Source organism: Oncorhynchus clarkii, chromosome 1, assembly GCF_045791955.1.
Source record: "Oncorhynchus clarkii lewisi isolate Uvic-CL-2024 chromosome 1, UVic_Ocla_1.0, whole genome shotgun sequence".
In the NCBI taxonomy this organism is placed as follows: domain Eukaryota; kingdom Metazoa; phylum Chordata; class Actinopteri; order Salmoniformes; family Salmonidae; genus Oncorhynchus; species Oncorhynchus clarkii.
The window spans coordinates 78501840-78520101 of record NC_092147.1 but is presented as its reverse complement, the minus strand read 5'-3'; the positions used below and the strand labels follow the sequence as shown (position 1 = coordinate 78520101).

Below are 18262 nucleotides of genomic sequence, written 5' to 3'. Positions count from 1 at the left end.
CCGGCTTTAAACTTCTTCACAACAGTATCTCGGACCTGCCTGGTGTGTTCCTTGTTCTTCATGATGCTCTCTGCGCTTTTAACGGACCTCTGAGACTATCACAGTGCAGGTGCATTTATACGGAGACTTGATTACACACAGGTGGATTGTATTTATCATCATTAGTCATTTAGGTCAACATTGGATCATTCAGAGATCCTCACTGAACTTCTGGAGAGTTTGCTGCACTGAAAGTAAAGGGGCTGAATAATTTTGCACGCCTAATTTTTCAGTTTTTGATTTGTTAAAAAAGTTTGAAATATCCAATAAATGTCGTTCCACTTCATGATTGTGTCCCACTTGTTGTTGATTCTTCACAAAAAAAATACAGTTTTATATCTTTATGTTTGAAGCCTGAAATGTGGCAAAAGGTCGCAAAGTTCAAGGGGGCCGAATATTTTCGCAAGGCACTGTATTTATTTAGCTCCTACTGCACCCCAGTATTTCTACTTTGCACACTCATCTACTGTCAAATCTACCATTCCAGTGTTTTAATTGCTATATTGTATTTACTTCGCCACCATGGCCTATTTATTGACTTTACCTCCCTTATCTCACCTCATTTGCTCACATTGTATATAGACTTATTTATCTACTGTATTATTGACTGTATGTTTGTTTTACTCCATGTGTAACTATGTGTTGTTATATGTGTCGAACTGCTTTGCTTTATCTTGGCCAGGTCGCAATTGTAAATGAGAACTTCTTCTCAACTTGCCTACCTGGTTAAATAAAGGTGAAATAAAAAAAATTAAAGATCCAATGCCACGTATCGTAAGAGTAGTGGTGTTAACCCTGGTGTCCTGGCTAAAATCCCAATCTGGACCTCAAACCATCACGGTCACCTAATAATCCCCAGTTTACAATTGGCTCATTCATCCCCCTCCTCTCCCCTGTAACTATTCCCCAGGTCAATGCTGTAAATGAGAATGTGTTCTCAGTCAATTTACCTGTTAAAATAACGGATAAATAAATAAAAAATAACCAACACACGTGTTATTGAGAAATTCATCACATAACTGAATTAGGCGAACAAAGTTAACACCAGATGCAGACATTAAGCATAGACACTGTATACCCTGGTATACATTCTACCACACACTTTACTGTGTCATGGTAAATGGTGGGAGTAAAAATACATTCTTGTTGGCATTCCAGAAACAGAACATTCATTGATGGATTCCTCCACTGATGTAGATTACTATGCTGATTATAAACAGTTAAAGCTGCAATATATAACTTTTTGGGCGACCTGACCAAATTCACATAGAAATATGAGTTATAGAGCTGTCATTCGCACTGAAAGCAAGTCTGAGAAGTGGTAGATCTGTTCTGTGTGCACTATTTCTAAGCTTCCCGTTCTTAAGTTTAGTATTTGCTTCTTTTACTTTCGGTTTCGTACACCAGTTTCAAACAGCTGAAAATACAATATATTTGGTTATGGAAAAGTTATTTCACAGCGGTTTAGAAGGCACAATGATTCTCTACACAATGACTGCTTGTTTTGTCACATAAACTGAAACTAGGCGAACTATTAGAATTTGAGCAACCAGGAAATGGAGAAGTTATGTATGCATAGTGCATCATTAAAAGATTGCAGTAGTGGAAAAAGTTCTATATACTGTAGCATTGGTTAACTGAGGCTTACACAGACACACTGACTGTGTTTCATCACCTCTACTGAGGACTTTTGGCTGAGTGACTCAAAGTAAGAGAAATATCTCATTCATTGCATGGTGCCATGAGGAGTTTACCACACTGTCATATACTCACTGACTACTTCAGTCTTTGCTACAGGCAGAAATCTTGAAGAGACCATGAAGAGACTCATTGCAGGAGTTTTATGGGAATAACAAGGACATTGTATGTGCCGTTTTATTAGGTGCCTTTAAAATCTCCCTCTCAATGGAGACTAACTTTGTTATTTTGAATATGTGTTATGTACAGTTGAAGTTGGAAGTTTATATACACCTTAGCCAAATACATTTAAACTCAGTTTTTCACAATTCCTGACATTTAATCCTAGTAAAAATTCCCTGTCTTAAGTCAGTTAGGATCACCACTTTATTTTAAGAATGTGAAATGTCAGAATAATAGTAGAGAGAATCATTTATTTCAGCTTTATTTCTTTCATCACATTCCCAGTGGGTCAGAAGTTTACATACACGCAATTAGTATTCGGAAGCATTGCCTTTAAATTGTTTGTTTTCCTGAGGTCTTGGCTGATTTCTTTTGATTTTCCCATGATGTCAAGCAAAGAGGCACTGAGATTGGAGGTAGGCCTTGAAATACATCCACAGGTACACCTCCAATTGACTCAAATGATGTCAATTAGCATATCAAAATCTTCTAAAGCCATGACATAATTTTCTGGAATTTTCCAAGCTGTTTAAAGGCACAGTCAACTTAGTGTATGTAAACATCTGACCCACTGAAATTATGATAGTGAATTTTAAGTGAAATAATCTGTCTGTTAACAATTGTTGGAAAAATGTATGGTGTCATGCACAAAGTAGATGTCCCAACCGACTTGACAAAACTATAGTTTGTTAACAAGAAATTTGTGGAGTGGTTGAAAAACAAGGTTTAATGACTACAACCTAAGTGTATGTAAACTTCCAACTAACTGTATATTCAATAAATGCTCATAAAATGTAAGAAATAAATGACGAATTAGAGTTATGTTATCTCACATCATGTCATGGGTACATGTGGAGTTTAAGTTTCAAGCCAGGAGCTGCCTTGTTGTGAATGCCTCCAGTCCAAACAAGTCCCAGAGAATCTGTGAACTTCCCATCACCCTCCAACCTAGTCAAAAACAACAAATAGAGCTATAGTTAGCCATAGGCCTAGCCTAACATTCACTACTAGCCTAAATCTACATATGACAGGAAAAAGTGAACATGCTAAAGTCATGGGTTTACCTGTTCTTGCTGTTGCAATATTTGGTCCCATCAGGGAATCTGTATATCCCAGTGCCGTGGTACATGTTGTCTTTAAAGTCCCCTTCATACATTGCCCCAGAGGGATGCTCCAGAGTCCCTCTGCCTTCCATATGGAATAGAGGGAGCACTGTCCACTCACAGCAGAGTACTCACCCTGAAATCATGTTTGCCTATGCCACTCCTCACCACAAATTCCTCTGTGGACCTGCAGCACTCACCTTCTGGTGATGACATCCCACAATGTAGCTGGTTATAACATGTGGTTCTAACAGTTCAAATCAAAAATATAATGTTACTCTGTCAATATGATATGAGGATTTCCCATATCTGTCACCATTCTGGAAAATATAGGATACTTTCAAACTGCGTTCCTCTGAAATGAAATATATGAGTGTAGTTCAAAACATAAGCTGATACATAGGATAATAGTTAGCCTAAAGCACAAAAATGTACAATATTTAGGATATACATAGGATGGTCTGTGAAGTCTGGTCTGTACCTTTGCTTTCTGTGGCCTTTCATGTCTTCTCTGCAGGAAAAACACTTCATTAATAATGACATTATAAGGAACAGAGTGAATGGAATGGCATCAAACCATGTGGTTGATGTATTTGATACCATTCCACTTATTCTGCTATACGATCCCATCCTCCCCAATTAAGGTGCCACCAACCTCCTGTGGTAGCTAGATAGCTAACTAGCCAGTAAAACCTAACTCCACGATGTACTTCACATCAACTGACCGTCAAGTACACCGTGGAGTTTTACTTGGCTAGCAACTCACCTGACATTTTTGTGATGCTTTGACAATTTACTTAATGTTGAGTCATTAGCTGGCTTGCTAACTTTAGCTGGCTGTCTGGCTGTCAAGACAGTCAACACATTTGGGATGTGTTGCTCGTTCAAACATGACTATATCTTGCACTCTTTTTTCGTGCTGGTCCAGCTGATTTTGTTGCACTCTGCACTTCCCTAAACGTTATGTTACCATGGCAACTCTAAAGTTATACAACTTTCAACGGAAAAGAAACTTTGACCTCTGATTCATTAACCAATGAGAGAGAAGCTGAATTTGCCGGTGGACCGATCAGCTTTGTGTCAGGTTTGTACATGTTCTTCGGTCTCTGGCTAAATAAACTGTTATTTATCTCTCTTATGTGTTTTTTTCCTCGACCGTTCGTAAATTGTACCTTTTTTTTAAGCAAAAGCTTTCACTAAATGTCCTCTTGCCCATAAAGAAATAAACAATGTTTTCTACCAACCTGCCGGTAGCTAGGCTAACTATTTAGCTAGCTAACGGTAGCTAGCATGGCTACTGACTAGCCATCTTCAGTACAAGCTGACTGTTAAGTGTACTGTTGAGTCATTCTATTCAATTATCTCGTTTGCCCACAACCCATTGCGTTTTATGAACTAAACACGATGTAAACGTGTTTTGTCAGCCAGAAAGTACAACTTTAGCTACCCAGTTCTCCCGTTTAAGGCACCGTCACCGTGCCTTGTATAATTATGGACACCGTTGCCGTATGTGTCATTGAACTAAAAACTGAAGCCCAGAGTAGGAAGTGAAGTCAGCAACTGCAAAACAACCGAGTGCTACAGTAATGCAAGAAGTATGTCCGGCGCATAATAACATAGTTACCTGGCAATGTGTTATGCTATTGAATAGTCAAAGGCTCGTTGCAAACTACATCTGGTATTAGACTGCATCTCTCTCTCTCTACAGGTCGACAACTGTATCTTCCTCTCATCCAGCACAGGTCAGAAGCAGGTGTCAAATGCCATTGCATTGAAGGTATGTGTGATGACTATGCACTTAGTTTTGTGTAGACCTTATTCATGAAATAGACACACATTTTAACTCTAGATGCTTTCCAACCCTGAGTAGGGTTGACACCACAGCACTAATAATGTACCTCTTGATTTATCTGCTTTTGTTCTCTTCAGGTGTGATTGTACTTTGGATTACAGAAAGAGACTTGAAATGAGTGGAAGAAGGAGGGGGCAGCCCAACAGAGGTGGAGGGCGATTTAACAAGCCCAGAGGAGGAGGAGGAAGAGGGAGGGGGGGAGGAGGAGGAGGAGGTGGGGGAGGAGGTGGAAAGGCAGCTAGTGGTGGTTGGGATGACGGTGATGATTTCAGTCTTGATTTTGGACCCAGTCGCTCAAACAGGTACAGTGTAATTACATTTACATTTTAGTAATTTAGCCAACGCTCTTAGCTTCTACACCTGCATTGCTTGCTGTTTGGGGTTTTAGGCTGGGTTTCTGTACAGCACTTTGAGATATCAGCTGATGTACGAAGGGCTATATAAATACATTTGATTTGATTTGAGCATTTGTCTTAAGATAATTAGTTAGCTACTAGAGTAGTCATGCTTGCTCTGATCCTTTGAAATGTGGAATAAACCTGAATAATTAACTTATTTCTCATCTCTCTTTCTCTATCCACAGGCCCACCTCGGGCAGAGGAAGGGGTGGGGGCAGCCGGGGCAGCGGGGGTAGCAGCAGAGGTAGAGGAGGAAGGGGAAGGAGCTCTGGTGGAGGGAGGGGTAGAGGTGGCGGAGATAGGGGTAGGGGAAAGGTTAATGGTAGGGGTTTACCCAAATCCCTAATTAGCGAGAGACCTCGGCCTAGGCTGCTGGATGGAGACAGTCCTCGCCTCAGGCCTGAGATGATGGGCAACATGCCCATGCAGAAGATCTTCATGACCAATGAGAACCAGGAGCAGGTGAAAGAGCTGCTGAGAGAGCTGCAGACCCAGGACTACGACGACGAGCCATATGAGTGAGTGTTCTCAAAACATACTGTGAGAGACTGTCCACTGGAGTGCCTTTAGAACACTGGGGTGCCTTTAGAGCACTCCTTTAGAACACTGGGGTGCCTTTAGAACTCTCATTTAGAACACTGGGGTGCCTTTAGAACACTCCTTTAGAACAATCCTTTAGGACACTGGGGTGCCTTTAGAACACTCCTTTAGAACACTGGGGTGCCTTTAGAACACTCCTTTAGAACACTGGGGTGCCTTTAGAACACTGGGGTGCCTTTAGAACACTCCTTTAGAACACTGGGGTGCCTTTAGAACACTCCTTTAGAACAATCCTTTAGGACACTGGGGTGCCTTTAGAACACTCCTTTAGAACACTGGGGTGCCTTTAGAACACTCCTTTAGAACACTGGGGTGCCTTTAGAACACTCCTTTAGGACACTGGGGTGCCTTTAGAACACTCCTTTAGAACACTGGGGTGCCTTTAGGACACTGGGGTGCCTTTAGAACACTCCTTTAGAACACTGGGGTGCCTTTAGAACACTCCTTTAGAACACTCCTTTAGAACACTGGGGTGCCTTTAGAACACTCCTTCAGAACACTGGGGTGCCTTTAGAACACTCCTTTAGAACACTGGGGTGCCTTTAGAACACTCCTTTAGAACACTGGGGTGCCTTTAGGACACTGGGGTGCCTTTAGGACACTGGGGTGCCTTTAGGACACTGGGGTGCCTTTAGAATACTGGGGTGCCTTTAGAACACTCCTTTAGGACACTAGGGTGCCTTTAGAACGCTGGGGGACTGTATAATATTAGAATCATTGGTTTGTTTTCAGGGATGGTGTTTTCTTCTCGGTAGAGATTTGTTTAGTTGCACTGGGATGTATCAGGTGTCACCTTGTTGACCCGAATAGACTAATAACATCACGTGATCTTATCCCACCTTTCCTTTCTCAGTGAAGAAGAGGAGTATGAGGAAGAGGAGGAGTATGATGAGCTGGATTACCGGGAGGAAGGGCAGTTCTGGAACACCCATGATGAGCCTGTTGAGAGTGCAGAGAGCCCCGTCTTTGATCCTGACTCTGAGGATGAACGGCGGCCCACTCCCGAGCCAGTCATAGGACTGTTTGCCATAGGAAAGCTCTGCAGGTATCAACACCACTTAGATTCAGACTTAACCTTCTGTACCCATCTCAGCTGTAATGATATGTCAGGGTGGGATATTTAGTGACACTTTTTAAATAGTTTAGGAAGGGGGTTGCTTCCAGTCATTTTGATGAATGTGTCATGTCTTGATGTGTCGTTTCTAACATCCCTCCCTCGGCGTTGTGTGTAGGTATGGTTTCGACCGGGAGCGCAGCAAGCAGGCCCTGGAGGCAGGTGTTGGGGAGGTGGGAGCCACCATGGAACAGCTGCTCCTCCAGGTCTTCTCCGAGCGCTACGGCCCCAAAGCTGTCTCCCCCGATGGCCTCCAAGGGGCGCCCATGGACGAGTGCCTCACCCAGAGACAGGAGGAGGCCTTGGCCCTCACCGCCATCTACGGCGACCGCTTCACCGAGCGCATCGCCAACAGCGTTTGGACTGTCACTTTGGACCCCGACTTCCTGGCTGACATTGCAGGAGGAAAACAGAACACATCTGCTCGTACCGACAACTCCGTTCAAATTAGGGACGTCTGCAGCTTCTACCTAAAGGGTGCCGGCTGCAGGTTTGGAGCTAAGTGCAAGTATAAGCACCAGATGCCCACCAAGGGAACAGCTTCGGGCCCTCAAGACCCCGTGGGAGCCAGCCAACCTGGGTTCAGCAGCTACTCCTCTCCGGAGTACGTGCTGGAGGTCCGCTTCCCTAAAGGGAACCGCTACCCCTTCCAGGCCCCTGTCGTGGCCTTCAGCACTAACGATGAGACCATAGGGTCCGCAGCCAGGCTGAGTGTCACAGAGCATCTGTTCGGGGAGGCCTTGGCTGCAGCGAAGGAGGGGGAGCCCGTGGTCTACACCCTGATCACTTGCTGCGAGGACGAGGCCACCATGAAGGAGCTGCTGTCAGTCACGCATCATAAATACAGCTCCCTGCCCCCTGTGGTAGTGGCTCCACCCCCTGCTGCTGTTGCCATGATGAAGAGCAAGAGTGGGAGGAGCAACACGGCATCACATGTGGAGAGCAAGAGTAGTACGAACATCAACAGAACTACCCCAACTAACAGCACCGCCAACAGCAGCACTGCCCCAACTAACAGAACAAGCAGCCACAGGATACAACAGGCCACAGAAGACTTGGAGGAGGAGGAGGATGAGGAAGGAGTGGTGGTTCCTCAGACTGAGAGCTATGTCAACCTGAGAAAGAAGATGGTGAAGAGACATGAAGAGAGGACAGGGAGCCAGCAAAAGGAGAACGCCAAACTGTGTCGAGAGTTCAGGACAAAACAGGTAGAGTAGAGAACGTACTTCATTCTGGGCTGTTACTACAGTACATGAGGGACATGTAAACATCCTGTCTTATGCTATTTAGCTCCATCTATTGGTGGTATGGGAGACTTGCGATTGATCAGTCCTGTCCATTACTAGTCAAGGCCATATCCGTAGTCATGAAAAAGCTCACTCCCTAAGGATGATATGTGAATGTCTGTTCTTTTTTTTCTCCATCTAATCCCCTCTTACTGTTCCTTTCTCTGCCAGTCATCCAGGCGCTTCACCTCCATGTTGCAGCAGAGACAGAAGCTGCCTGCTTGGAATGAGAAGGAGAACATCCTGGACCTGTTGGACAACTGCCAGGTGCTAGTGGTCAGTGGCATGACTGGGTGAGTCAGTGACAGGCCTGAGTCCACTGCAGCATAGCACACTGTGGCCAATATGGTATATTTCTAGGACCATTTTCTATATTTGCATCAATCTGGAAAGTAAAATCTAGTAATTAGTTACAGACAATTGTTTGTGTGAAATGCCACAGATGTTACTAGGGATGTTGCATTTTGCAGTGTTCTGTTTTTGGTGTTAATATATGGTGTCTTTATGGTGGTCTTGTACAGGTGTGGTAAGACCACCCAGATCCCTCAGTTCATTCTGGATGCATCTCTGAGTGGCCCTACTGACCAGGTGGCTAACATCATCTGCACCCAGCCCCGCCGAATCTCTGCCATCTCCGTGGCTGAGAGGGTGGCACAGGAGCGGGCAGAACGCCTCGGTAACTCAGTGGGTTACCAGATCCGCCTGGAGACTGTCAGGGTCAGTGGAACTCATAACCTTGCATTCTGGTTAAAACTGTTTAATAAAAACTTGAATTACACTTGCTTCCTCTCTCCCATCTCCCATATGAGAGAGAGAGAGAGGAATATGAGAGAGAGAGGAATATGAGAGAGAGAGGAATATGAGAGAGAGAGGAATATGAGAGAGAGAGGAATATGAGAGAGAGGAATATGAGAGAGAGAGAGGGGAATATGAGAGAGAGGGAGAGTGGAATATGAGAGAGAGGAGAGAGAGAGGAATATGAGAGGAGAGAGAGAGGAATATGAGAGGAGAGAGAGAGGAATATGAGAGAGAGAGGAGAGCGAGAGAGAGGAATATGAGAGAGAGAGGAGAGAGAAATATGAGAGAGAGAGGAATATGAGAGAGAGAGAAATATGAGAGAGAGGGGGGATATGACGGCGAGAGAGGGGGATGTGAGAGAGGAATATGAGAGAGAGAGAGGAATATGAATTTCTCTCTCTCTTTCCCCCCCCCCCGTATGTGTGTGTGTGTCTCTCTCTCTCCCTCAGTCTGCGGCCACCAGGCTGCTGTACTGCACCACAGGAGTTCTACTGAGGAGGCTGGAGGGGGAGGCAGACCTCACAGGGATCTCTCATGTCATAGTGGATGAGGTGCATGAGCGCACAGAGGAGAGGTGAGATATCAAACACAGACTCGCTCATTATCGTGCTAGTAGCCTCCCCGTGCTTTTGACCACTGTCTCTTTCGCTCTCTCGCTCACCCTCCGTCCCTCTCCCTCAGTGATTTCCTCCTGTTGGTGTTGAAGGATCTGATGGTACAGCGACCAGATCTGAAGATCATCCTGATGAGTGCCACCCTCAACGCTGACCTCTTCTCCCAGTACTACAACAACTGTAACACCATCCACATACCAGGTACGGATACACACCCTCTATCCCAGCACACACACTGTCCACATACCAGGTACTGATACACACCCTCTACCCCAGCACACACCGTCCACATACCAGGTACTGATACACACCCTCTACCCCAGCACACACTGTCCACATACCAGGTACTGATACACACCCTCTACCCCAGCACACACCGTCCACATACCAGGTACTGATACACACCCTCTACCCCAGCACACACCGTCCACATACCAGGTACTGATACACACCCTCTATCCCAGCACACACCGTCCACATACCAGGTACTGATACACACCCTCTACCCCAGCACACACCGTCCACATACCAGGTACTGATACACGCCCTCTACCCCAGCACACACCGTCCACATACCAGGTACTGATACACACCCTCTACCCCAGCACACACCGTCCACAGGTACGCACCCTTGTGGGGCCCCAGTGTTGAGGATCAGCGGGGTGGAGATGTTACCTACCCTCACCACCTGGGGGCGGCCCGTCAGGAAGTCCAGGACCAAGTTGTACAGGGCGGGGTCGAGACCCAGGGTCTCGAACTTGATGACGAGTTTGGAGGGTACTATGGTGTTAAATGCTGAGCTGTTGTCGATGAACAGCATTCTCACATAGGTATTCCTCTTGTCCAGATGGGTTAGGGCAGTGTGATTTGCGATTGTGTCGTCTGTGGACCTATTTGGGCGGTAAGCAAATTGGAGTAGTTCTAGGGTGTCAGGTAGGGTGGAGGTGATATGGTCCTTGACTAGTCTCTCAAAGCACTTCATGATGACGGAATTGAGTACTACGGGGCGGTAGTCATTTAGCTCAGTTACCTTAGCTTTCTTGGGAACAGGAACAATGGTGGCCCTCTTGAAGCATGTGGGAACAGCAGACTGGGATAAGGATTGATTGAATATGTCCGTAAACACACCAGCCAGCTGGTCTGCGCATGCTCTGAGGACGCGGCTGGGGATGCCGTCTGGGCCTGCAGCCTTGCGAGGGTTAACACGTTTAACTGTTTTGTTCACGTCGGCTGCGGTGAAGGAGAGTCCGCAGGTTTTGGTAGCGGTCCATGTCAGTGGCACTGTGTTGTCCTCAAAGCGAGCAAAGAAGTTGTTTAGTTTGTCTGGGAGCAAGACATCCTGGTCCGTGACGTGGCTAGTTTTCCTTTTATAGTCCGTGATTGACTGTAGACCCTGCCATATACCTCTCGTGTCTGAGCCGTTTTAATAGACGCTGTGGGTACAACATCGCCGATGCACTTGCTAATAAACCCTCTCACTGAATCGGCGTATTCATCAATGTTGTTCGCCGCAATGCGGAAAATATCCCAGTCCACGTCTCTTAGCGTATTTAGGGCAAGGTGTATAACAAAGTGTATAGTTAGACCAGTCAGTAGTTACGTCACGATCTCTTGTGTTTCCCAGGACGCACTTTCCCTGTCGACCAGTTTTTCCTGGAAGATGCAGTTGCCAAAACCCGGTAAATATGGCACTCCCAAACCTGAAATATTGTACCATAAACACAACAAGGTGTTGTTTCTGTTCTTCAGGTTTGTTTGACCTGTACATTCTACTCTCCTCCCAGGTATGTGATTGAGGATGGCAGTCCGTTCATGCGCTCGGGCGGGGGGAAGTCCTCATCAGGCAGTAAGGGAGGCAGAGGGGGGGCCAAAGACCCCGTGGACCAGCTGGGAGACGACATGTGGTCCTTCATGAACCTCCAGAATAAAGACTTCATTAAAGACTCCATCCCTGACCAGCAGCTCAGCCTGCAGGAACTCACTGTCCGATACAAAGGTTTCTGATCTCCCCTCTGCTAAATACACCACACTGTCTGAAATGGAACCCTATTCCCCTCTGCTAAATACACCACACTGTCTGAAATGGAACCCTATTCCCCTCTGCTAAATACACCACACTGTCTGAAATGGAACTCAATTCCCTTCTGCTAAATACACCACACTGTCTGAAATGGAACCCTATTCCCCTCTGCTAAATACACCACACTGTCTGAAATGGAACCCTATTCCCCTCTGCTAAATACACCACACTGTCTGAAATGGAATCCTATTCCCCTCTGCTAAATACACCACACTGTCTGGAATGGAACCCTATTCCCCTCTGCTAAATACACCACACTGTCTGAAATGGAACCCTATTCCCCTCTGCTAAATACACCACACTGTCTGAAATGGAACCCTATTCCCCTCTGCTAAATATACCACACTGTCTGAAATGGAACCCTATTCCCCTCTGCTAAATACACCACACTGTCTGAAATGGAACCCTATTCCCCTCTGCTAAATACACCACACTGTCTGAAATGGAACCCTATTCCCCTCTGCTAAATACACCACACTGTCTGAAATGGAACCCTATTCCCCTCTGCTAAATACACCACACTGTCTGAAATGGAACCCTATTCCCCACGGCTACTTTGTCTGGGAGGAGAATGTTAATCAGGATGTTTTTGTTTGTTTAAAGACACCAAGAAGTCTGTCTTGAAGACCATATCTGCCATGGACCTGGATAAGATCAACATGGACCTAGTGGAGAGTGTGCTGGAGTATATTGTGGACGGGGACCATAGCTACCCTCCAGGTGAGCGAGCACTACAGACAGAATTATTACTAGGAATGACAGATGGATAGATGCACAGTAAAGGTGTAGCAATATGATTTCAATTGAGTTAACATTTGATCATGAAGTTATGCAGTACCTGTGTGTTAATACTCCTGTAACAATATTAACAACACAACCTTCCCTGTCCTGCTCTGTCCAGGTGCTGTGTTGGTATTCATGCCGGGCCTGGCTGAGATTAAGACTCTTTATGAGCAGCTCCAGTCCAATAGGATGTTCAACAACCGGAACAGAGCCAGGTACGGAAATACGTGGACCACTGTACTGGATGAGATTCTGATTTGTGTGTGATTGTGATGGGTTGAGGTTTTCTACCGGTGTGTTTGTGGTACAGCTGTAGATGGGTTATGTTTGTTGTGGATATAGTTGTGTGTGTGTGTCCCAGGTGTGTGGTGTACCCGCTCCACTCGTCCCTGTCTAACGAGGAGCAACAGGCTGTGTTCAAGCGGCCACCAGAGGGCGTCACCAAGATCATCATCTCCACCAACATCGCTGAGACCTCCGTTACCATCGACGACGTGGTCTACGTGGTGGACTCAGGCAAGATGAAGGAGAAGAGGTACTAAAACCTCTGACCTCTAAACCCTCTGATGTCTTTGCTCAACTGGTTTCCTTTACAGTCAAATTCTGATGAGAGCACATTGGATAAGTTCAAACTCTGTTAATTGGTACAACTCGTATATTCTCTATACTAACCTCTTGTAAGGAGGGGACCAAGTCCTTGATAACTGTGCCTGTGAGGATGCTTATAAAACACCAGATGGTATGTGAGTGTTATTTCGCTGACTCAGTCTGTCCCCTCAGTTACGACGCCTCTAAGAGCATGGAGAGCCTGGAGGAGTCGTGGGTGTCCCGTGCCAACGCCCTGCAGAGGAGAGGGCGAGCTGGACGCGTGGCCTCAGGGGTGTGCTTCCATCTCTTCACCAGCCACTGCTTCCAACACCAACTGGCAGAGCAGCAGCTGCCAGAGATCCAGAGAGTCCCCTTGGAGCAGCTCTGCCTCAGGTAATCAGAGCAGAACAGGATTCATGTCCCCTAACTACAGCACTGTGCCTCTCGTGGCGCTCTCAACTGACCAATTAGGTATTATTTACTAATGTACTGGGTACTGTCTCATGTAGATCCTTATTTAACCACTGACAGTCATTCATTTGAACCTTCCCTGCATTTTCGATGTAGGAACTCATGATGTGTTGTCACCAATGTAAACATTTTCACTTGGAGATTTCCCAACTCCCCTCTTTCTCCAACTCCATCTGTCTTTATCCCCACTTCCACCTCTCAGGATTAAGATCCTGGATGTGTTTGCGGAGCGGCCATTGGATTCTGTGTTCTCCCGGCTCATTGAGCCCCCGGCCATGGGCAGTCTGGATGCGGCCAAGCAGCGTTTGCAGGACCTGGGGGCTCTGACGGCCGACGAGAAGCTCACCCCTCTGGGCTATCACCTGGCCTGTCTGCCTGTGGACGTGCGCATTGGCAAACTCATGCTGTTTGGTGCCATCTTTCGCTGCCTGGACCCTGCCCTCACCATCGCTGCCAGCCTGGCCTTCAAGTCCCCCTTCGTAAGCCACCTCTAACTACCATTTGGGGCTCTGAGCCTACCAATGGTCTTGGGAATGAGTATAAACGTTAACTGAAAAGAAAGGAGCAATAATTAAGAATTGTCACTGTGAAGTGTGAACTCCTGTGATTCACTCTGTGAATGTTGAAAAGGGGGAAAAAACATTTCCGTTTTTCACAGTCGCAAGTCTCTCTCCTGTGTTCTCACCCCTCTCCTGTGTCCTCTCCTGCTTTCTCCTTTCTTTCCTCTCCTGCGGTGTGTTCTTCCTGTGGCCAGGTGTCTCCTTGGGATAAGAGGGAGGAGGCCAATGAGAAGAAGCTGAATTATGCCCTGGCCAACAGTGACCATCTGGCCCTGCTGCAGGCATACAAGGTGCTGTGCTGTACATATTGGATAGACCTGAACCACTCCACTGTGTATCCTCTAACCATGTCATCCATATTGACATGCCGTAACACTCACTCAATACTGAAATGTTAGCTGAACCAGCTATGAAAATTTGCATTTGCCTTGAGAAACAGATGAACAGGTTCTGAGTGGTAATGCAATATGTAGAACCATCTAAAACACAGAGTAGCTATACATACGATTTGCAGTGGATATGTGACTGTCTAAGGTAATCTGTGTTGCCGTTGCGCAGGGCTGGTGTGGTGCAGCCAGAAACGGGAATCAGGCCGGGTTTCAGTACTGCAGAGAGAACTTCCTGTCTAGCCGGGGCTTACAGGTGAGATACTCTTCTGTGGCATCGTCTCCTGACAGGTGGCATTATTACCATGTTTTGTACAGTACTTGATGTGCTTTCTGAGGTGTGCTTTTTGGTGTGCAGGAGATAGCCAGTCTGAAGAGGCAGTTTACAGAGCTGCTGTCTGATATTGGCTTCGTCAAGGAGGGACTGAAGGCTAGAGTCATTGAGAGAATGGCTGCCAAAGGGACTGATGGTATAATGGAGGCTACGGGCTGTGAGGTAGGATGTTTTATTGAGAAATATATATCTAAGAAATCTCCATTATATAAATCCTGCATTGCTATATAAAATCTGTTCTTAAATCATTAAGTGAATCATTTCACCCTTTAACTCTTGGACAGGCCAACCTCAACTCTGACAACATCAGGTTGATGTCTGCCATGCTCTGTGCTGCCCTATATCCCAATGTAGTACAGGTGAGCCTTCCTCCATCCAGCATGATCAACAGCTCAGTCCTTGTATAATGTGTATACCTGAGCTAAGCCAGTGTTTCCCTGTGCTAGGTGAGGTCTCCTCATGAGAAGTTCAAGCAGACCAGTAAAGGAGCGGTGAAGATGCAGCCCAAAGCAGACGAGTTGCGCTACATGACCAAGAATGACGGCTGTGTCCACGTACACCCCTCCTCCGTCAACTACACGGTAACACACAGCCCCACGAATAAAGTATAGAGACAACCACTACTTTTTCACAGTAACTAAACAACCACACAATAGATACCAGGTTAGTTTGTGTGTGCCTGTGTGTGGTGGTTTCAGGTGCGCCACTACGACAGCCCCTACCTGGTGTACCATGAGAAGGTGAAGACGAGCCGTGTGTTCATCAGAGACTGCAGCATGGTGTCGGTGTACCCCTTGGTGCTGTTTGGGGGGGGACAGGTCAACGTGGAGCTGCAGAAGAGCGAGTTCGTCATCTCCCTGGACGACGGCTGGATCCGGTTCGCCGCAGCATCGCACCAGGTCAGCCGATTGGCTGTCATTCTCAGAATGACGATTTAAGATCCTGACCTGGCTACCTGGCCCCTAGTTATAGCCTGGTCAGTTCACGTGTTCAGGGCAGGGGGAACTGGGCCATTATAATGAGTAATAAGCTCTTCGTCAATCAGCTCTTTGTTCCTGACTGCAGTATCTTCTGTGTGTGACTGCAGGTGGCAGAGCTGGTGAAGGAGCTGCGCTGGGAGTTGGACCAGCTCCTCGAAGATAAGATCAGAAACCCCAGCATGGACCTGTGTACTTGCCCGAGAGGCTCCCGTATCATCCACATGATCGTCAAGCTCATCACCACCCAGTAAACCACCCCGCTCCCCTCCATTACACACCCAGCACTTGTCTTTAGATGAATACTTTGCTCCACCTCCCAGTCTTACAGTACATTGGATCAAGTCTTATTGGTGGTAGCATTGCAATGATACAAGTGCTGCTGAACAAGCATACTGAAATCACTGTTTTTGCTGTCAGGAAGTGCAATAGATTTGGCAGAGTTGATTGTTAAATTTGAACTGAATTGCTAAAAAGGATATTTAACTGAAATGGTAATTTGCCATTGTTTGTGTATATATATATTTTGGCCACATTTCCTGTATATATGGGAAACTCAAGTTGCGTTTTATTATAGGTTGTGCCTTTCTTGCACACAACTAAAAATAGCATTTGAGTCCATATTGGATTCCCGTACTGAAAATGGTTGCACATTTATGCTTTTGTGTGTATTTAGATATAACTAATGCATGATTGACTGAAATGTGAATAAAGCTCTAAGAGCTTCTGCATTTTTGTCTTTCTGTACATTTATATAGATAAAATGAACACGCTGATGTAAAAATCATGCCATCACTATTTAAAGGGCTCATTGAAATGTAGACAATTTGGTAAAAAGCTGCCAAAGAATTTATAAACAATGTCTCATCAGCTTCAGTGACTAACTTTAGTCTGATGAATATTACAACGGAAAATAAACCAAAATAAGTTGTGTGGGTGAATTTATGTAGTCCTTTTTAGTTGTTCAATTGTTTAAGCACAATCACGTTGTAGACATTGAAGTCTTCCACTTAATATCTACATTTTGCTGTATTAAAAATTGACACATTTTTAAAGGCACAATGCAGTCAAACTTGATTTTCCCTGTGTTTTTATATATTTTCACACTGAGTTTGGAAGAACCATCTAAGACACAGCTTATTGATGGCCAAGGCTCTGATACCGCCAACCTCCGCTATTGACTCCTTTTGTGCTGAATGTCAAAAAGGCGATGACTGCAGCTATAGATAGTCAACCAAACCGTTTGAGTCAGCGATCCATTTCTGTCTCCCGGACACCATCCACTGTACATGTTGCTGCTTCAGTTCCAGACCTAAAACATGCATTTAGAGAGAGGTGAGGAGTCTCCTCTAAAAGGGCTGGATGGGAGTTTCACAGATGACCAGCTTATTGATTCAATTGTGAACATTATCTACCCAAATGCCGCATTCACGTGCTAGTTGGAACTAGGAAACTGAAATTTCCAACTTGCTAACTGGTTGTAGTTAGTTATGCGTGTGCCGCTTTCAACGAATCAGCAAGTCAGAGATTCCTAGTTCTCACTAGCATATGAACTCTGCATTAGATGCATAGCAAAATCAGCTGCTGCCTCAGCCCGTCTGAAGTTGAGCTTGAAGTGGTTCTCCAAGAGTTCTGAGATCGACTCTCAATCTGAATTGTGTGTGTGTGTGCTGAAGTCTATGGAGCCACATAACCAGAGGAAGTCCACTCCTGAGCCAGGAAAGCTTGAGTCACATTCCTTTGTCAGTGGGAGAACGTCTGTGCTTTTAGAGTGGTGCTGGTGAGATCCCAGACCACTCTATAACCACCTGCTTGAGTGTGTGGTTAAGAAACTGTTGAGAAAAATGCTCCTCCAATGCCTTTCCATTCCAGAGTTAACTGAAACAATGAAGCTGCCTCTTTTAGTTAAGCTCATGAAATATGGAACTAACACTTTACATATTGCATTTCTATATAATGCATTCGGACAGTGTTAACCCCTTGACTTGTTTTGTTATGTTACAGCCTTATTCCGAAATGGATTACATTTTAAAATCCTCATCAATCTACACACAATACCACAATCTCAAAGCAAAAACATATATTCTTACAAAAACAGATGTCTTATATACAAAAGTATTCAGACCCTTTGCTATGAGACTTGAAATTGAGATCAGGTGCATCCTGTTTTCATTGACCATCCTTGAGATGTTTCTACAAATTGATTGTAGTCCACCTGTGGTAAATTCAATTGAATGGACATGATTTGGAAAGACGCATATCTGTCTATATTAGGTCTCACAGTTGACAGCTACGAGACAGGATTGTGTCGAGGCACATATCTATGAAAAACATTCTGCAGCATTGAAGGTCCCCAAGAACACACTGGCCTCCAACATTCTTAAATGGAAGAAATTTGGAGCCCCCAAGACTCTTCCTA

At 45.5% G+C, this 18262-nt stretch overlaps 1 protein-coding gene across 1 annotated transcript; it reads left to right on the top strand.

Moving 5' to 3' along the window:
• The first annotated feature begins 5541 nt into the window (after positions 1-5541).
• LOC139412883 (putative ATP-dependent RNA helicase DHX57) lies at positions 5542-16784 on the top strand. The gene is made up of 21 exons (XM_071159705.1): positions 5542-5770; positions 6706-6897; positions 7085-8174; positions 8424-8545; positions 8774-8969; positions 9500-9624; positions 9732-9865; positions 11289-11343; positions 11449-11660; positions 12348-12464; positions 12646-12742; positions 12889-13062; positions 13308-13508; positions 13789-14065; positions 14341-14436; positions 14705-14788; positions 14891-15028; positions 15151-15225; positions 15313-15447; positions 15565-15765; positions 15954-16784. The coding sequence occupies exons 1-21, from the start codon at positions 5658-5660 to the stop codon at positions 16095-16097; spliced, it is 3978 nt and encodes a 1325-aa protein (XP_071015806.1). The 5' UTR covers positions 5542-5657; the 3' UTR covers positions 16098-16784.
• Positions 16785-18262: the final 1478 nt, after the last annotated feature.

Excerpts from the sequence above, each read along its gene's own strand:
- LOC139412883 (XM_071159705.1), top strand. The coding sequence starts at position 5,658 with ATGATGGGCAACATGCCCATGCAGAAGATCTTCATGACCAATGAGAAC. Across the intron at positions 5,771-6,705 it reads TACGACGACGAGCCATATGA|TGAAGAAGAGGAGTATGAGG; the intron begins GTGAGTGTTCTC and ends TTCCTTTCTCAG. Across the intron at positions 14,066-14,340 it reads TGGCCTTCAAGTCCCCCTTC|GTGTCTCCTTGGGATAAGAG; the intron begins GTAAGCCACCTC and ends TCCTGTGGCCAG.